At 50.6% G+C, this 14,614-nt stretch overlaps 2 protein-coding genes across 2 annotated transcripts; both read right to left on the reverse strand.

Annotated features, from left to right (window-relative positions):
• Window positions 1-5,803: 5,803 nt before the first annotated feature.
• Window positions 5,804-10,143, reverse strand: Slc34a3 (solute carrier family 34 member 3). Its single transcript, XM_055600612.1, has 12 exons — window positions 10,059-10,143; window positions 9,716-9,802; window positions 9,150-9,278; window positions 8,926-9,069; window positions 8,738-8,849; window positions 8,456-8,651; window positions 8,208-8,297; window positions 7,992-8,079; window positions 7,745-7,912; window positions 7,541-7,657; window positions 7,341-7,465; window positions 5,804-6,289 (listed from the first exon to the last, which is right to left on the reverse strand). The coding sequence occupies exons 1-12, from the start codon at window positions 10,141-10,143 to the stop codon at window positions 5,825-5,827; spliced, it is 1,806 nt and encodes a 601-aa protein (XP_055456587.1). The 3' UTR covers window positions 5,804-5,824.
• Window positions 10,144-12,668: 2,525 nt separating this feature from the next.
• On the reverse strand, window positions 12,669-13,161 carry Rnf224 (ring finger protein 224). The gene is given in 3 exon segments (XM_055599875.1): window positions 12,669-12,760; window positions 12,763-12,814; window positions 12,817-13,161. Coding segments are annotated over 3 exon segments (489 nt in total).
• Between the last annotated feature and the right edge of the window lie 1,453 nt (window positions 13,162-14,614).

Consider the following 14,614-nt stretch of genomic DNA (forward strand, 5'->3'; position numbering starts at 1 on the left):
GACCACACTGCCAGGAGGTCTAAATAACCAGAGAGAATTGCCAGCCACACAAGGCAGCAGCAGGTAGGGACTGGGGAATGCTGGGAGAACCTGGAGCCCCTTGTCCTGGTCCTGAAGCACACCATTTCAGCCTTTTGTTAACAACAAGTGAATAACAGGCGTAGATTCTCTTCTGGCTACTTCCTGCTGACTCTGGGGGTGCTGTAGGGAGGTCAAAAGGCTGAAATGTTGGCCAAGTCCAGGAAGAATAGGCTGCTTTGATGCTTTTCCAGGTCTGTGAGAACACCCAAGGCTGGAAGGGAAGGTGCAGGTCCAGCTTGTTGGAAGTCTGTGAGGTCAGAGTTGAACACTTGTAGCTGCTTTGGCGCTGTTGTGGCTATAGGAAACATCTGTGTCTGGCAGGACACTGAAACACATATATAGGCAAAAGATAAAGTTGAGTATAGAGAAAATCCTGTAGGTATACATTGAAAGGTTTGGAACAATGAGGCTTGTACATGGGAACCTCTGTCTACCTGGAGGGACCTTTATTTACCCAGGCACTGGCAATATTTAAAGAAGGCTTTGTTTTCGACTTGTCATTGAGGTGAGATTTGGTTACAGAAGCATGTAAACTTAGAGGCCCTGGTGCCAGCTGGCACTAGGTGTAGAAACCTGAAATTCTCCAGCCTGTCTGGAGGGACGGCATCTGGACATCTCCCTTTGGGGGCAGAGAAGTAGAGGAACCGTGTGAGAGAGGGGACCTTCCCATGAGTGAGCGAGCACGTGTGCGTGGGAGCGAGGGGGGGAAGGAACCTGTAGAGGGGGTGTACCGCCCAAGGGAGAGTGTGGCCGAAAATGAAAATCAGCATAGAGGGTCAAACCTAGACAATTAAGGCTACGGCTCCGGGGGGGGGAGGGTCCCCTCCATCTCAAAAGATAGTGGGAAGTTGCCAGAGCTCTGTGGTCAAGCTTCCCCTACCAAGAGAGGTGCGTATGCTGAGAAAATGGAGTGAACTCACCAATCTAGCCAGTGGTTGCATGCAGTAAACAGTAGTCTGGTAGCCAGGAAAGGAAGTCCCAAAACCAGGGAAAGAGGAGGAGTCCCACCTTTTGAGATAGGCAATAAGTGTTGTACTTATCTGGAGTCTAGTTGTCCTGAGAGGTAGATTTAGGTGGACTTTCTGCAGCCTACAAGAATTACTTTTAAGGTTTAAGAAGGAGATAAAACTTTAGATATGTTAGTATTACAATTGTACTGTGCATTGAGAAAAAGGCAGTAGACATACATATGTGTTAACGGCATAAGTATTTTTTCAGGTGAGCTCTGAAAAGGCAAAAGCCTTTTATGAAGTAAAGAGAAACTCACTTGATCTTAACTTTAGTATAAGCATAGACATTTTGGAGGCTTACAATCTTGAGCTTAGGACTATAATAGTGGCATAGTGGTATAGTGGAATGTTTTTGTATTAGAGTTAGATTAATAAATTAGAGTCCTACTGATAAAGGTCAAAACTCTGGACAGTCAATACAACAGTAGCATAACAACAGGAAGAAATATTAAGCCTTTTTATTTATTTAAGATACCTTAAATCACCTTAGACCTTGTAACCTTTATAATTTGCATTTATCAACTTTAATAATTTTTAGAACCCTCAAATATTTATAAATTGCATTACCAACCTTAAGACACATTTTTAGACTCTCATACGTGTATAACTTACATTTACTAACCTTAAGACACTTTTTTAATACTCTCAAATGTGTGTAACTTGTATTTTTACAACCTAAACTCCTTTTATCCTTTTATATATATAAGCTATATATATTTTATCTAGCAATATATCTTAAACTGATTAATGAGCTAACAGTGGATCTAATTGCTCTTTAGCTGCAAAGCTACCATTAGCTTAACATAGCCGTCAAGGTGATCAGAGACCTGAGAAGGATAAGTTATGAACTAGATAAATATACCAATCCATGTGCCAATCAAAATGACATAGATGACTAGTTAGTCCATCACCTAGGCAGTGTCCCTGGCTCCTGTGGTCTCATAACGTCATGGGCAGAGGTGGTCCAGCTAGGCACAGAAGATGAGACTGTTTCTGTGGAGAAAGAAACGAGAGAATGGCCTCACCTTGCCCTTAGCAACGTGAAACATTGACTCTCCAGATGTCCACAGTTTTGTCCACAGTTTAGGCTGGGCCCCAGCAGTGGGCCAGTTGAGGCAGTATTGCCCAGTGGTTAGCATACCACAATCCAGAGTCGAAGTCATCTGTGGTTGTGCCCAAATCTTCTCGGAGACCTTGGGGAGCTACTGCCAGGATTTTGGGACTTTCTGTCACAATAAGCTTACACATGTTAAAATGTCATATTCATCAGATCTCTGACAAGCTTGAGGGCCAGCATATCTGAGTTACTCTTTGTTTATCTTTATCATGTGCTCTAAACTGTGTCCTATAAAACAGAATGCTATCTAGGACCATATTTTAAGTAGATTTACAAAGGCAACTTTAGTTACCCGTCCTAGGCTTAACCTTAAAAAAACTAAACAAAGACACTAGGTATAGTTCAACACCTTAACCAACTGTAGTTGTTAGCACAACTTTAAATCTGCCCACCACTAGAGTCTCATAACCATCATACATCTGTGAAGGAACCACAAGTTCTGAAGTGTTTTTTGTTGGTTTGCTTTTGTTTTTGTTTTTTGAGACAAGGTTTTTCTGTGTAGCCTTGTCTATATGAACTCACTTTGTAGACCAGGCTGGTCTCAAACTCACAGAAGTCTGCCTGCTCTGCCTCCTAGAGTGCTAGGTGTGCACCACCGTGCCTGACTATGAGTTCTGAGTTTTAATACAAGATGCAACGGCTTCTCTTTGAAATGTTTAGGTCCCAAGCTGGGCAATAGGTACAGACAACACAGCAAAAGACTGTTGCTCTTGAGCATAAGCCCACCAAAACAGTGGCTGCCCATAGCTGGTAGTGGAAGATACTGAAGGTCTTCTCCATGAACCAAGAGTTTCCCTGTACCAGTGGGGAAAGAAGATCAAATAGAACAAGAGGTCCTAGAGCCAATAGCCTGAGAGGGGACCAGAAGAGTAGGGAAGCAAGGCAGAATGGGCTGTGGGAACATTGGGCGCCTGCCCTCCCTCCCCAGCCTGCAGCTGTTGGAGGCTGCACAACAAAGGCTCTGTTTACTGGTGGCCATGGTCCCAGTGGGAGGGTGCATTACTGCCAGGCAGGAGCAGCAGGCAGACAGTCTCTGCGGCCTTAAAGGACCCTGTGGTCAGCTTTTGTAGAAGGCCTCCCTTCACCCCGGAAGGAGAGGTGCCAATGTGCTTCCCCTGTAGACTAGGCCTCACTGATTCCCCCAGTGGGTCTTCCAGAGAAACAGTTTGTCTCTGCTCCTCTGGAGCATCAGAGAATACCAGGAGGCTGTAAAAAGCACCCTGCAATCAGTCGCAAGAGTGGGTGAACGGGTGAACTAAGGCTGCAGTGCATAGACCTTTCTCTGTCCTTGCTGGAGCTCCTATCTGCTCAGTCAATTCTCTCAAGCAGGCAGTCAATTCTCTTGGTGGACAGAGGAAAATCTAGGCCTGGGAAGCCTTGGAGCTGAGGATAGGAAATGGCACAGAACCCGGGTGACACTAGAGGCTAAGCGTAAAGAGGGTCTAGGATGTTCTAAAAGGACAGAATGGACCATGGGGAGACCCACAATGTGTGTGGAGTATTGAAGGGAATCTGAAAATATAAGGGGGCTGCACATGGTTCAGCTGTTAAGAGTTCTTGTTGAGAGATGGCTCAGCAGTTGATGACAGAAATTGGCTGCTCTTCCAGAGGACCTGGGTTTGATTCCCAGCACCCACATGGCAGCACACCTGTCTGTAACTCCAGTTCCAGGAGACCTGACACCCTCACAGAGACATACATGCAACCAAAACACCAGTGTACATTTAAAAAAAAAGAAAGAAATTGTTTAAAAAGATAAAAGAGGGCCTGGAAAGATGGCTCAGAGGTTAAGAGCATTGGGTGCTCTTCCAAAGGTCCTGAGTTCAATTCCCAGCAACCACATGATGGCTCACAACCATCTATAATGAGATCTGGTGCTCTCTTCTGGCATGCAAGCATTCATACAGGCAGAACACTGTTATATGTAATAAATAAATAAACTTTAAAAAAGATAAAAGAGTTCTTGTTGCTCTTGCAGAGGATTCAAGTTTGGTGGTTCACAACCATCCATCCCTCCGAGTGATCTGACACCGACCTCTAATTGCACCAGGCACAAATGGTGCAGTACGTAGCATGCACCAGCGGTCAAACAGACAAAACAAGGATAGAACCCATGGGCAATAAATGGATCCCTCTAGAGGCTCCCACAGGCTTCATCTCCCTGACTGGCATACCCACAGAGTCCAGCTAGGTAAACTGGGAGGTGGGAAGCACTGGCAAAGGTTTTGAGCCGAGAAATTTACGATGATGTGTCTTGTAGGCCACATGTGGGCAAGGTAGTTATAAATGAAACAATTCAAACTGGTGAACTTACTTAAAACACTGATGGTTGGGCTGGAGAGATGGCTCAGCGGTTAAGAGCATTGATTTTTCTTTCAGAGGACCTGCACTCAAATCCCAGCACCCACATGGCAACTCACAACTGTCTATAACTTCAGTTCCAGGGGATCTGACACACAAACAAGCAAGCAGAACACTAATGTACATTAAATAAACGATTCAAAAAAATTTTTAAAATGAGGGTTTTATTTCTTTGTTGCAACTCAATCACACAGTTCTGGATCGTGAGCTTTGCAAAAGAGAATATCATATTGCAACATCAAAAGGCTGGATGTTGTCAAGTGCCTGAAAGCTGTAATGGACAGACCAAAAGGTATCCCTGATTAATCCAAGATCAGTTCCTCTGTGAGTCTGATTGCTATAACCCAGTGCCTGAGTTTTGGGTTGTTTTCTTTGGTGGTGTGGGAGGGGTGGGATTAAGATTGTAAGCAGCCTTAAACTGTAGGAGGCCGTGAGAGTTCTCTGCCTCTTCTCTGGTGTCCAGTTACCTGTTGGCTGTAGGACAAACCTTTCAGTTTGAAAACCAAGCTGTTCCGCAGGAGATAAGGAGGAGGAAGGCAGAAGTCCCAACCGGGGCCCCATCCCCTACCAGGTCCTTTCTTAGGCACCCAGGAGTACAAAATGGTATCTAGGCCTTATATTCTTTCACCTAGATGGGCAAGTCCTAGCAGGCTTCCTGGTTAAGTCTGGGCATCAAGGTTGCGGAGGTTGGGGCCAATAGTCAGAGACCCACGTTTTGGATCCCGGGAGGATGAAGGGTGCCCCCTGGCGGCTAGGGAGACTATGCCTGACCGAGCTTGCGGGCAGGACTCAAACTCAGCTTCTTGGACAACTCAGTAAAAGTCATAGTCTCTACTGCAGCTCCCTCACAACCATCGCTGGTGGATGTCAGGCCCCTATCTCGACGTGAACTTGGGCTCTCTGCCCTGCCCACCCTTCCCGGGCTGCTCTTAGCAGCCAGAAGGCCTCATGTAAACCGGTTGTCACCAGCTACCACAGAAATAAACAAGCAGTGGCCCTGCGGAGACCCTAATCCCCGTGTCTCCCGCTAGGGGCAGCATGGCGCTGCTTGTCCATCTCCATTCAGCGTGGGAGAGATGATCAACACTCCTCAGTAATAGCCTCGTTTATTTGCAAAGAAGAGGATGCAGGAGACTAAGAAGTCCAGGTGGAGCCCCGTCCCTTCGCCCCAGAGAAGACTGGCAGGCAGTCTCCCCAGACACCAAGTGCCTTGAAGCTAGTGGAGCTGGGTCGATAGGCTACAGGTACTGACTTTTCATAACTGCTGGGAAGCTATGACCTGTGGGTTCTCATAGCAGTGAGCCACTTTGCTGGTCGTATGAGAGTTGCTGCAGGCCCTGCAGGGGCAACAACCAGTCATCAGGTGGTCCCAGGGCTCCAGAGAATGGAGCCAGAGTGGCAGCCAGGCCCAGGATCGAAGACAGCGAGGCAGCCAAGATGGCTGGTGTCTTTGCAGGACATTAACCAGAATGATAAGGAGCACTAGCCCCACCAGAGGACCCCCCACTGCAGCCAGCACTAAGACCCCTGCCAGGGAAAGTCCAAAAGCTGCCAGGGGCAGCAGCAGAAAAGTGAATAGCAGGTAGATAATGGCCACCCAGCGGTACTGGGCGGTCAGCTCTCCAAAGCGCTTGGCCAGTGGAATGGGCAGTCTCAGGACAGGCACCAGGTACCACAGCAGTATGCCAGCCAGGTTGAAGAAGAAGTGGATGAGAGCAACCTGGTAGGCAGGAAGGGCAAGAAGGGGTGAGGAGCTTGGATCCCAGTACATGGGTCACCTGGACTCTTTAGAAACCATGCCTTTCCATACTTTGCTCAAGTCTAAAGCTTGTCTGTTGTGTCCTGCGGAGTGGTTCACACAGAGCCCTTAGGACAGCAGAGTAGGATCATGTTCACCATACAACCCTTCCCATATTTTAGGAGATAGGGGCCTACGCCAGCACCCATGTGTGGTAACACATCCCTGCTGGTGTCAGAGACAATGGGAGGTGGGCAGGGAACACAACACATGGCCTTTTTGTGAATAAGCACAATGCAGAGGTCTGGAGGAGGATGGTGCAGGGTCAGGAGGGTCTGAGTATAAAGGTGATACAGAGGCAAAGATGCAGGTGGGAGGTAGGGAGAGGTAGGCTCATTTTTTCCCCCTAGGAGCAGCAGCCAGTGCAACCCAAGGTTTCAGAACCTGATTGTGTCATGGGCAGAGGGAAGCTAGAGTCAGGGCAGTGGACCAAAGACTAGGTAATTTAGAGAGTCAGAGCTTGAATAAGACTAAGAATGAGACACAGAGCTGGGATATTTGGTGTTAGGGAGAGACAACCTAGAGGTACAATCACGTCTCATCTCAGGTGGCATGACTAAGCTAGCATAGTTGAGCTGGGGCATCCCCAGGATGGAGTCTGAAAAGACAGGACATTTTTTAGTGAGCTTAATACATGGAAGAACAGGACTTTAGGAATAGTCACATTGGAAGTGTGGACCAGAGGACCACCCTTGAGCAACCAAGGAGTTCAGAATGGAGGGGCCCAGAGGAACAGTGGTCCTTCAGGGGAATCTGGGAATGCTGCCAATGATAGAGGGACAACGAGTATGAGATGACCACCGATCATTCTGGGAAAGTAGTCCTAGAAAGGAAGAACTGGGGCTAGGGCTATGAGGTGCCTGCAATGTCCCCCTGGGCCTGGGAAGTAGGGCTGAAGGCTTGTGGTAGGAGTCTGTGGAGCTCAAGCCAGCCTGAGCGGTGCTGGGAACAGGGAAATGGTTGAAGGAAGTACCTGGACTGCGGTAAGCAACATGTCTGCAGGACTGGCCAGGGCAGCTAGCAGGGCTGTGGTGGTGGTGCCAATGTTGGAGCCCAGGAAGAGGGGGTAGGCCCGTTCCAGATTGATCACCCCAACCCCTGGAAGAATGAAAGGTTACCAGGAGGTCCCACCCAGCTCCCCCAACCCCAAGCCTAGTGCCCACTTTTGCTTACCCATGAGAGGCACAATGGCTGCTGTGAAGACACTACTGCTCTGAAGCAAGAAGGTTAGGCCTGCACCAGCAAGGATGGCCAAGTAGCCACTGAGCCAGCCAAAGGGGAAGGAAAAATCTGCAAGTGTGTGTGGCAGGGGTGCTGAGTCATTCTTAAATCCCTGCCTTGTCCTGCATCCCAGGTCTAGGACCTCCTCATACCTACCTGCATTGATGACAGTTCTCACAGCCTGTGCAATGCGGCCCTGCAGCACAGAGTTGAGCAGCTTAACAAGGAGGACCAGGCAGACACACAGCACCAGCAGAGAGCCAGCCAGCAGGATGAAGCCCACAGCCAGGTCTGTGAGTTCTGAGCCCACAAACAGGTGATGGCCTGTTGAAGGGCAGGTTGGTGAGCAAGAGAATGTCAGAGCACCTAGAAGGTTAGGGGTGGAACTGGTGGAGATACTCACAGGGCACTTTGTTCTCCTCTGCAGATGCTGAGATGTTCCTCTCTGTGCAGGGGTTGAACATGCCATAGTCCTCACTGCTTCCCTGGGGCTGAGGGATAGGGAGAATTCAGGCCAGGCTCACAGGAGGCAGGCAGAGCTCAGAAAGCTCAAGATCAAGTGGGTGGGATGATTCAGAGGTCAGAGGCCAAATGAGGGATAGAGTGAGAGGCACCTCACCATCTTCCCCCTGATGCCACACCATTGCTTAATCAGGCTGCTGTTAGTGCTGTTGCGGGTAGCACTGCTGGTAATCATGCTGCTATCCAGCTGGTAGACAGAGGAGGCATGATTATGTGTCTTGCACTCCTAACCCCCAGCCAGTTACCAGCCTAAACCCTCTTCTGTCCCCATCCAGGATAGAACTTTTGCCACCTGCTCCTCATCAGCCAAGGGCTGGCACCTTCCTACGGCACATCTGTCCTCACCTGGATGATGAAGTGTGTGAAAGGTTGCGTCAGTGCCTTGAGGATGTAGAGGGCCTGTCCCCCTGGCTGCAGGCTAGCAGCACCCAGGGCCAGCTCACTCAGCCTCTCTAATGCTGCTGTAGCACTCTCCAGTGGCAGCAATACCAACACTGTGAGCCAGTTGAAGATGCCATGAACAGCCGAGCCGCTGAAGGCCCTGCGGTTACACAGGGCAGGTTGTCTGTCTGAGCAGCCTCCACTGAGGCTAAGACAGACCCAGCCTGCCCATCAGCCCTGACTCACCTCTGAAACTCATCCCGGTCCCCTGACTGCGCCATTGAGACCAGGGTACTGGTGATTGATGTGCCCACATTGACGCCCATGATGATAGGCACAGATACCTGGACAGTCAGCACTGTAGGGATGCCATTTCAGCACTTCCTGTTCACCAACCCACCCACCACTGCCCTGGGGATGAGAAGCATACTCACACTTAGAGGCCACCATGCTGACCACGATAGACGAAGATGTGCTGGAACTCTGTACAAGGACTGTGACCAGCACACCAACGACCAAGCCAGCCACAGGGTTGGACAGCACCACATTGTCCTTGAAAATTTCTCCAGCCATTTTGCCTATTCCCCACAGAGAGATGCAACAACGTTGTAAAATGCTAACTTCCCAACCCCATCCTGGCCTCCCACCTGTCACTCACTGCCTAGAAGCTGGAAGGCAGAGCTGAGGATATCCAGAGAACAGATGAAAAAGTAGAGACTTCCCAGGAGTCCACATGCCTTGAGGAAGCTGATAACCACTTGGCAGAGCCTGCTGGCCTTGCTGACCTCTAGGGACACAGGATAGGATTATATTTAAACTAGCTGGCTATTGCCCAGCAGCAGCACCCTGCCCCCACTTTGCTTCCTGAGAACAGGGACCATGTTTCCCATCACCTCTCAGGCAGAGCACAGGATCCCCCTTCTGTCCCATTGGGCAGAAACCCATGTCTTCCTTTGTGTTCTTTTCCTAGGGCGAGTCTGTGTCCCCTCCTCTATCCTCCCTTTCTCCTTTGCTATGTGGCTAAGCCCATGACCTTGAAGGGGGAGTCTCAGAATTGGAGCCAACAGCAGGGAGTAAGAGGACAAGAGGCTGGAAGAAGGGTTGTCTCAAGCAGATCAATGTGGGTTTCTATGAGGTATGTTATGTTAAATCTAGACTATACTCTGCAGGAAAATGGGAAGCCAGGGGCCTGCATGCATGCTGTCTCATCACTCTGAGTCCTACCTTTCAGTTGGCCAATGTTCTTCAGCTGAGAGAAGGCCCAGGGTTCTGCACCTCCCTCCTCCAAGCCTGGGACAGAACTGGAGGTTCCTGCAGGGGTCAAGTAAAGTAGGGCTGTTTGTAGAACCCCCAAGGAGGAGGAGAAAAGGAAGCAAGAGGTGAAAGGGGGTAGGACACAAGAGGCCATAGGTGAGGTACAGAAGCAGAGAGGGGAGAGGGTTCCAGTGAGTCTGGTTCAGGCCAGCGGTGTGAGGAAACCCCTTGGCCCTTTTAAGAGGAAAGCTAGAGAAACCTCACTGTGTCCAGTGCAGCTGTCAAGAGGTAGGAGCCCTGAGGCACCAGATACCTGCATTTCTCAGACTCCAGTCCACCAGGTCAATCGCATCCAGAGTAGGGTTGGGGACGTGGCCAGCAGCGAGGGAATTCGGCATGGATTTTGAGTACAGAAAGACCAAGGCCCAATCCTAGATCTGCTGAGGGCAGGGCAGGTAAGAATTGGTCTTTCCTTCTACTCTACCCTCTATCCTACCAAACAGGCTAAAGTTAGGCCCCTGACCTGAAACTTCAGCTGCAGCCCCCACTGTGCATGTCTTGGTGGCTTTCTCTTTCCTCTGACCTCTACAGTGACCTCAGGTGGTTATCAGGCAAGCCCAGTCTACTTTCAGGAGGCAGAAGAAGGGGCCACCAGCTCCTCTGCTCCCTCACCGGTCTTAGCTGGAAGAAAGTTTGACAGCTGACTGAGGGTACAGGGTTCTGGGACCTTGGCAGGAAGTAGTCACTAGCCTGAGAACCCTGGGATTTCTCCTATAAAGTGTCAGTAAGGACACTGCAGATGGTCCCAGCTTAGACTTTGGTATTTGATACCAATGACGTCTTTGCTTGATAAGAGCCCCACACCCCACACACTTAGGAGCAGGGCTTGGGAGCCCGCTGTCCATGTCTGGACCCTCTGGGCAGCAGACCCATGGGTGTCTGGGTCTGGAACTCTTAGAATCCTACTCTACCTTGGCCCTCTCCCTAGTGGGTGGGCTCAGACCCAGGGGTCCTTTGTGTGCCCTCCCTCTGGCCTGCCCCTAGGCTCTTTTCACTTTCGCTAAAGTTCAGAATGTTGCCCCAACCGTGGACCTGTTGGTCACTTAGTTCTGGTCTCATTGTCCTAGAGCCTGGTCTAGTTCTAGGAGCTCCTACCTGCCTGTGTGGTGAGGGGCACCAGCGGGAGGAGGCACAGCAGGAACAGCTGCAGGTCAAAGATCTGCCTGGTGCGCACATGACTTGCTGTGTGTGGAGCCCCATTAATGTTTACCCAGGAGCTGGGGCCCCCAAGGGGAGACCCTGCCTGGCCCTAAGGCCTTATTCAGATTCTTGTCATCCTAGGACTAGATGTTCTGAGCCCCCAGCTCAACTCTCTTGGGGTAGAACTTCTTCCAGAGATGGGCAACATCTAGCCAGGAGCATGATAGAGCTAGACACTGCAGCCACCAGTAGGTATTTGATACATTTAATGGACACTCTCCACCACCCAGGCAAGATGCTGTCATTCTGGCCAGGGCTGCCTAAGGACCCAATGAGAAAGTTGCCCTCCTCCTTCTGTGTTCCTCCGACCCCTGCAAACCTTATCATAGTCATCACTGCACCTGACAGAGGCAAGAGGGAAGCCCTTTATATCAGGTGGGTATGGAAGACGGATTTCCTCAGGTGGCCTAGGAAGGCACCAAGGCTCTGAGGTCAGCAGATTAAAATCTGAGTTAAGGGTGGGGCCAGATCCAGAAGGGCTTTCTGTGGAAGCCAGCAGGGGGTCCAGGCATGGAGTCTCTATCTGCAAAGAAGATAGAAGGCAGAGGGCAGAGCTCATTGCCTGGCCTGTCTGAGTATCTTTTCCCAGCAGAGTGCCATCCTGTCCCCACATGCATTTGAAATGTCCCTTTTTCTCGACCAGGCCCTTTCCAGCCCCTAGGATGACTGGGCCCTCTCCTGCAGGCCGTTTCCCCAGGGGCCCTGCTAGTTCCAGCACCCCTTTCTGCACACTGTCCAGCCTTGTCCCTGGCTGCTTTGAGGGACTTTGCCCAGGAAAGGAGGCTTCTCAGAGTCTATTCAGCAAATTCTCTTTCCTCCCATCCTACATCCACTGCCCAGGAGGTCCTTCACAGGGGCTCCTGGATACAGCTCTTTCTAAAGGGATGAAAGCTTACAGCTTTGGCCTGGGGGTTGTCAGTAACGTGTACCGGTCTGTGTTATGGTCACAAGTGACAGAATGGAGCTGGGAGTCTTGAGATAGGATAAGAAGCTGTGAGACGTTAGGCAAGACCCCTTGTCAGAGCTAGCCATCTATGGCATCCTTCTTGAGTGCCTGTCAAAGACATAGCTTTGTGCTGCAGCAGAGCCTCCTCTAACAGTGCATGACTCATAGTAGGAGCTCAGTGACCATTGTCAAATAGATGGTAACACGTGAGATTCCAGGGATAGAGGAGGTAACTTTCCCTCCCTCCTAGCTCATACCTCTGGATGTTTACAGAAAGGAAGACCTGCTCTGATACCAGCTACTCACATACAACCATAGCCTGGCCCTGTCTAGGTCCCTGCACTCACCCCCACAGACTCTTGATCCATTCTCTGAGCTGAGTCCTTGGTTTATAGGTAACATAGACAACCAGTCAGATGTTGGCTAGCCAAACAAAATCAAACTAGCTTGGGGTAGGGAAATCTAGGCCAGTATACTGGGAGGTCACCAGCCTACTGTGGAGTCTTATGGTAGGTACCATGGCCATTGACTCTGACCTTAAGCTATGGCCTAAAATGTCTCTGGTCAAGGGTGAAATCACTATGTTGGGTCATGTAAGACTATAAGAAGAATGACCTGCCAGCAGGGTGATCTGTTTGCACTGTGTATGATCAGTGGCTCCAAGGCAGGCAAGCTACTAAATACAGTTTCCTTTGTGGTGGTGAAGATAGCCAGAACTTAGACTTCAGGGTTCCCAGGGGGATACCATCACAGTCCTCCCCAGCCCTAGCAGCAGCACCCAGGATGAGGAAAGTGGGGTTGAGGCCCAAGGTGGGGTAGAGTCCCGCTGGCTTCAGAGTGATGGCAGTGCTGACTTTGAGGGGACAGAGGACCTTTTGAGGGGGACAGAGGACCTGACTTCTATTCTTGATGCTTCCCTTTCAGCTTTAATTGCCAGAAAGGCAGCCAGGTCCAAGTCCAACATGGTCACCCCTCCCCGGGGCATAGAGGTACTTTGACGGCACTGTGGGCAGGGGATCCAGTGTTGTTCATAGGCTGGAGTATCCAGGCACCACACACACGCCTGGCAGAAGGTGTGACCAAAATAGAGGCGGCAGCGAGGCAAGTGTGCTGAGGGGTCGTAGGCAGAGTAGCAGATGATGCAGTCATTCCGAGAGGCTCTCAGGGCCGCCCCCTCCTCCAAGCCTTGGGCACCTTCAGGCTGCAACATCCTAGGGAAAGTGTGTGGGAGCCAACAGGGCAACAGCACAAGCTACAGTCCACCTCTGCTCACCTATGTGACAGTCTGGCCCATGCTCACCTTCCCAGAAGACAGAAACCAGGGCCATGGACAGTAAATGCCTGAACATCTGGAGGGAAGATGGTAGCCTTGGGCTATCACAAAGTCTGGACCTATCTCTTGTTTCTGTGGCCATTGGCTGAAACAGCACCCTATCCCACTGCTGAGACCTCCTGCTTGCCCCCATGCCTAGCCTTCTTGAACCCCAGGGTTCTTACCTGCATCCATTCCACTGGAAAGCAATTCCCAGCCAGAGGATTATAGGAGGGGGTGGGGACCGTGAATACCTCATGGCTCCCTCCTTGGGCTTGAATCACTGGCCACACAGGCAAGATGACAGGAGGCAGGTGCTGGCTGCATCAAGTAGAGTGGGCTCCCCTTTCAGCCACAAAGGCCTGCAACTGGATCTGAAGCACCACCCACTGGACCAGAGATAAGGTGAGCCAGCCCCCTGCATAAAGGATGTTGCCCAGACTACTCTCTAAACTCTAAAGCTTAGAGATTTGGCTTTGTCATTCTCCATCCTGGATGTCCTCAGTGTTTGAGTCCTCCCAGGCACAAGTCCTCACTCTTCTCACCCAATCCCCCACTGTAATATCTTCCGCTTTGGCATGAAGATGCCCCTCTTCAGTCTTGGGCTCATATCACTTCCAGGGAGCCTGCCCCCATCCCCAGCAGCTCCAGAGTAGGGTGCATGCATACTCTTGATAATTTGTGCCACTTCTTGGCATCTATCCTGTTATGTCACAGGCAGTAGCCAGCCCATTGGCCCTAAGATGGCACTCAAACACAATGTGTGATGATCTGCCTCACACAACCATCACCCTCAAAGCACTCCCCAGCCCATTGAAAGCACCTCTCAGTTGACTGTCCATCTGACCTTTAGCCTTTGCAATAGTCCAGGGAGACAGTTCAGGAAAGTGGGGGTCAGTGTTCTCTGTAACAAGGACTGGAGAGATCGCAGAACTAGGGAGACCCATTTTTGTTGGCAGGGCCCCTAGGACTGCACACAGGGTTGCTAGGAGAAAGCCGAGAGCAGACCAGCCCTCCTTACTCACTTTTATCTACTCTTTTACCCCTTGGCAGACTGGCTGCCTTTAAGACTGGTCAAACAGGTTCCTGTGCTGGCCTTCACTGGAACCGGGGACAAAGAGCTTGGAAAGGAGAGTCAGGGCAGTGACCTATCTGCCCATACCTGGAGCCCTTGACACATCTAGCCTGCCCTCTTGTGTGACCTGTCTCTGCATCAAGGGAGGACCAGCTTCTGGAGGACTCGTTTGTCTTGTGGGGCCAGCTCTTCTTCCTCCTTCATGTGGCCCTGTGGCTCTGCCCTACCCCGGAAACACCAGTCTTCCAGAGCCGGCCTCCTTGCACACTCCCTCCC

This window comes from Psammomys obesus, unplaced genomic scaffold (assembly GCF_907164565.1).
Source record: "Psammomys obesus unplaced genomic scaffold, mPsaObe1.curated_primary_1811, whole genome shotgun sequence".
NCBI classification, from domain to species: domain Eukaryota; kingdom Metazoa; phylum Chordata; class Mammalia; order Rodentia; family Muridae; genus Psammomys; species Psammomys obesus.

Bases quoted from the DNA above. Each gene is read 5' to 3' on its own strand.
- Slc34a3 (XM_055600612.1), bottom strand. From the start codon at position 10,143: ATGCCGAATTCCCTCGCTGCTGGCCACGTCCCCAACCCTACTCTGGAT. The intron at 7,658-7,744 runs GTAGGTATGAGG...ACACACTTGCAG, and splicing joins GAGAACTGTCATCAATGCAG to ATTTTTCCTTCCCCTTTGGC. The intron at 6,290-7,340 runs GTACTTCCTTCA...CCTGCCTACCAG, and splicing joins TGTTGCTTACCGCAGTCCAG to GTTGCTCTCATCCACTTCTT.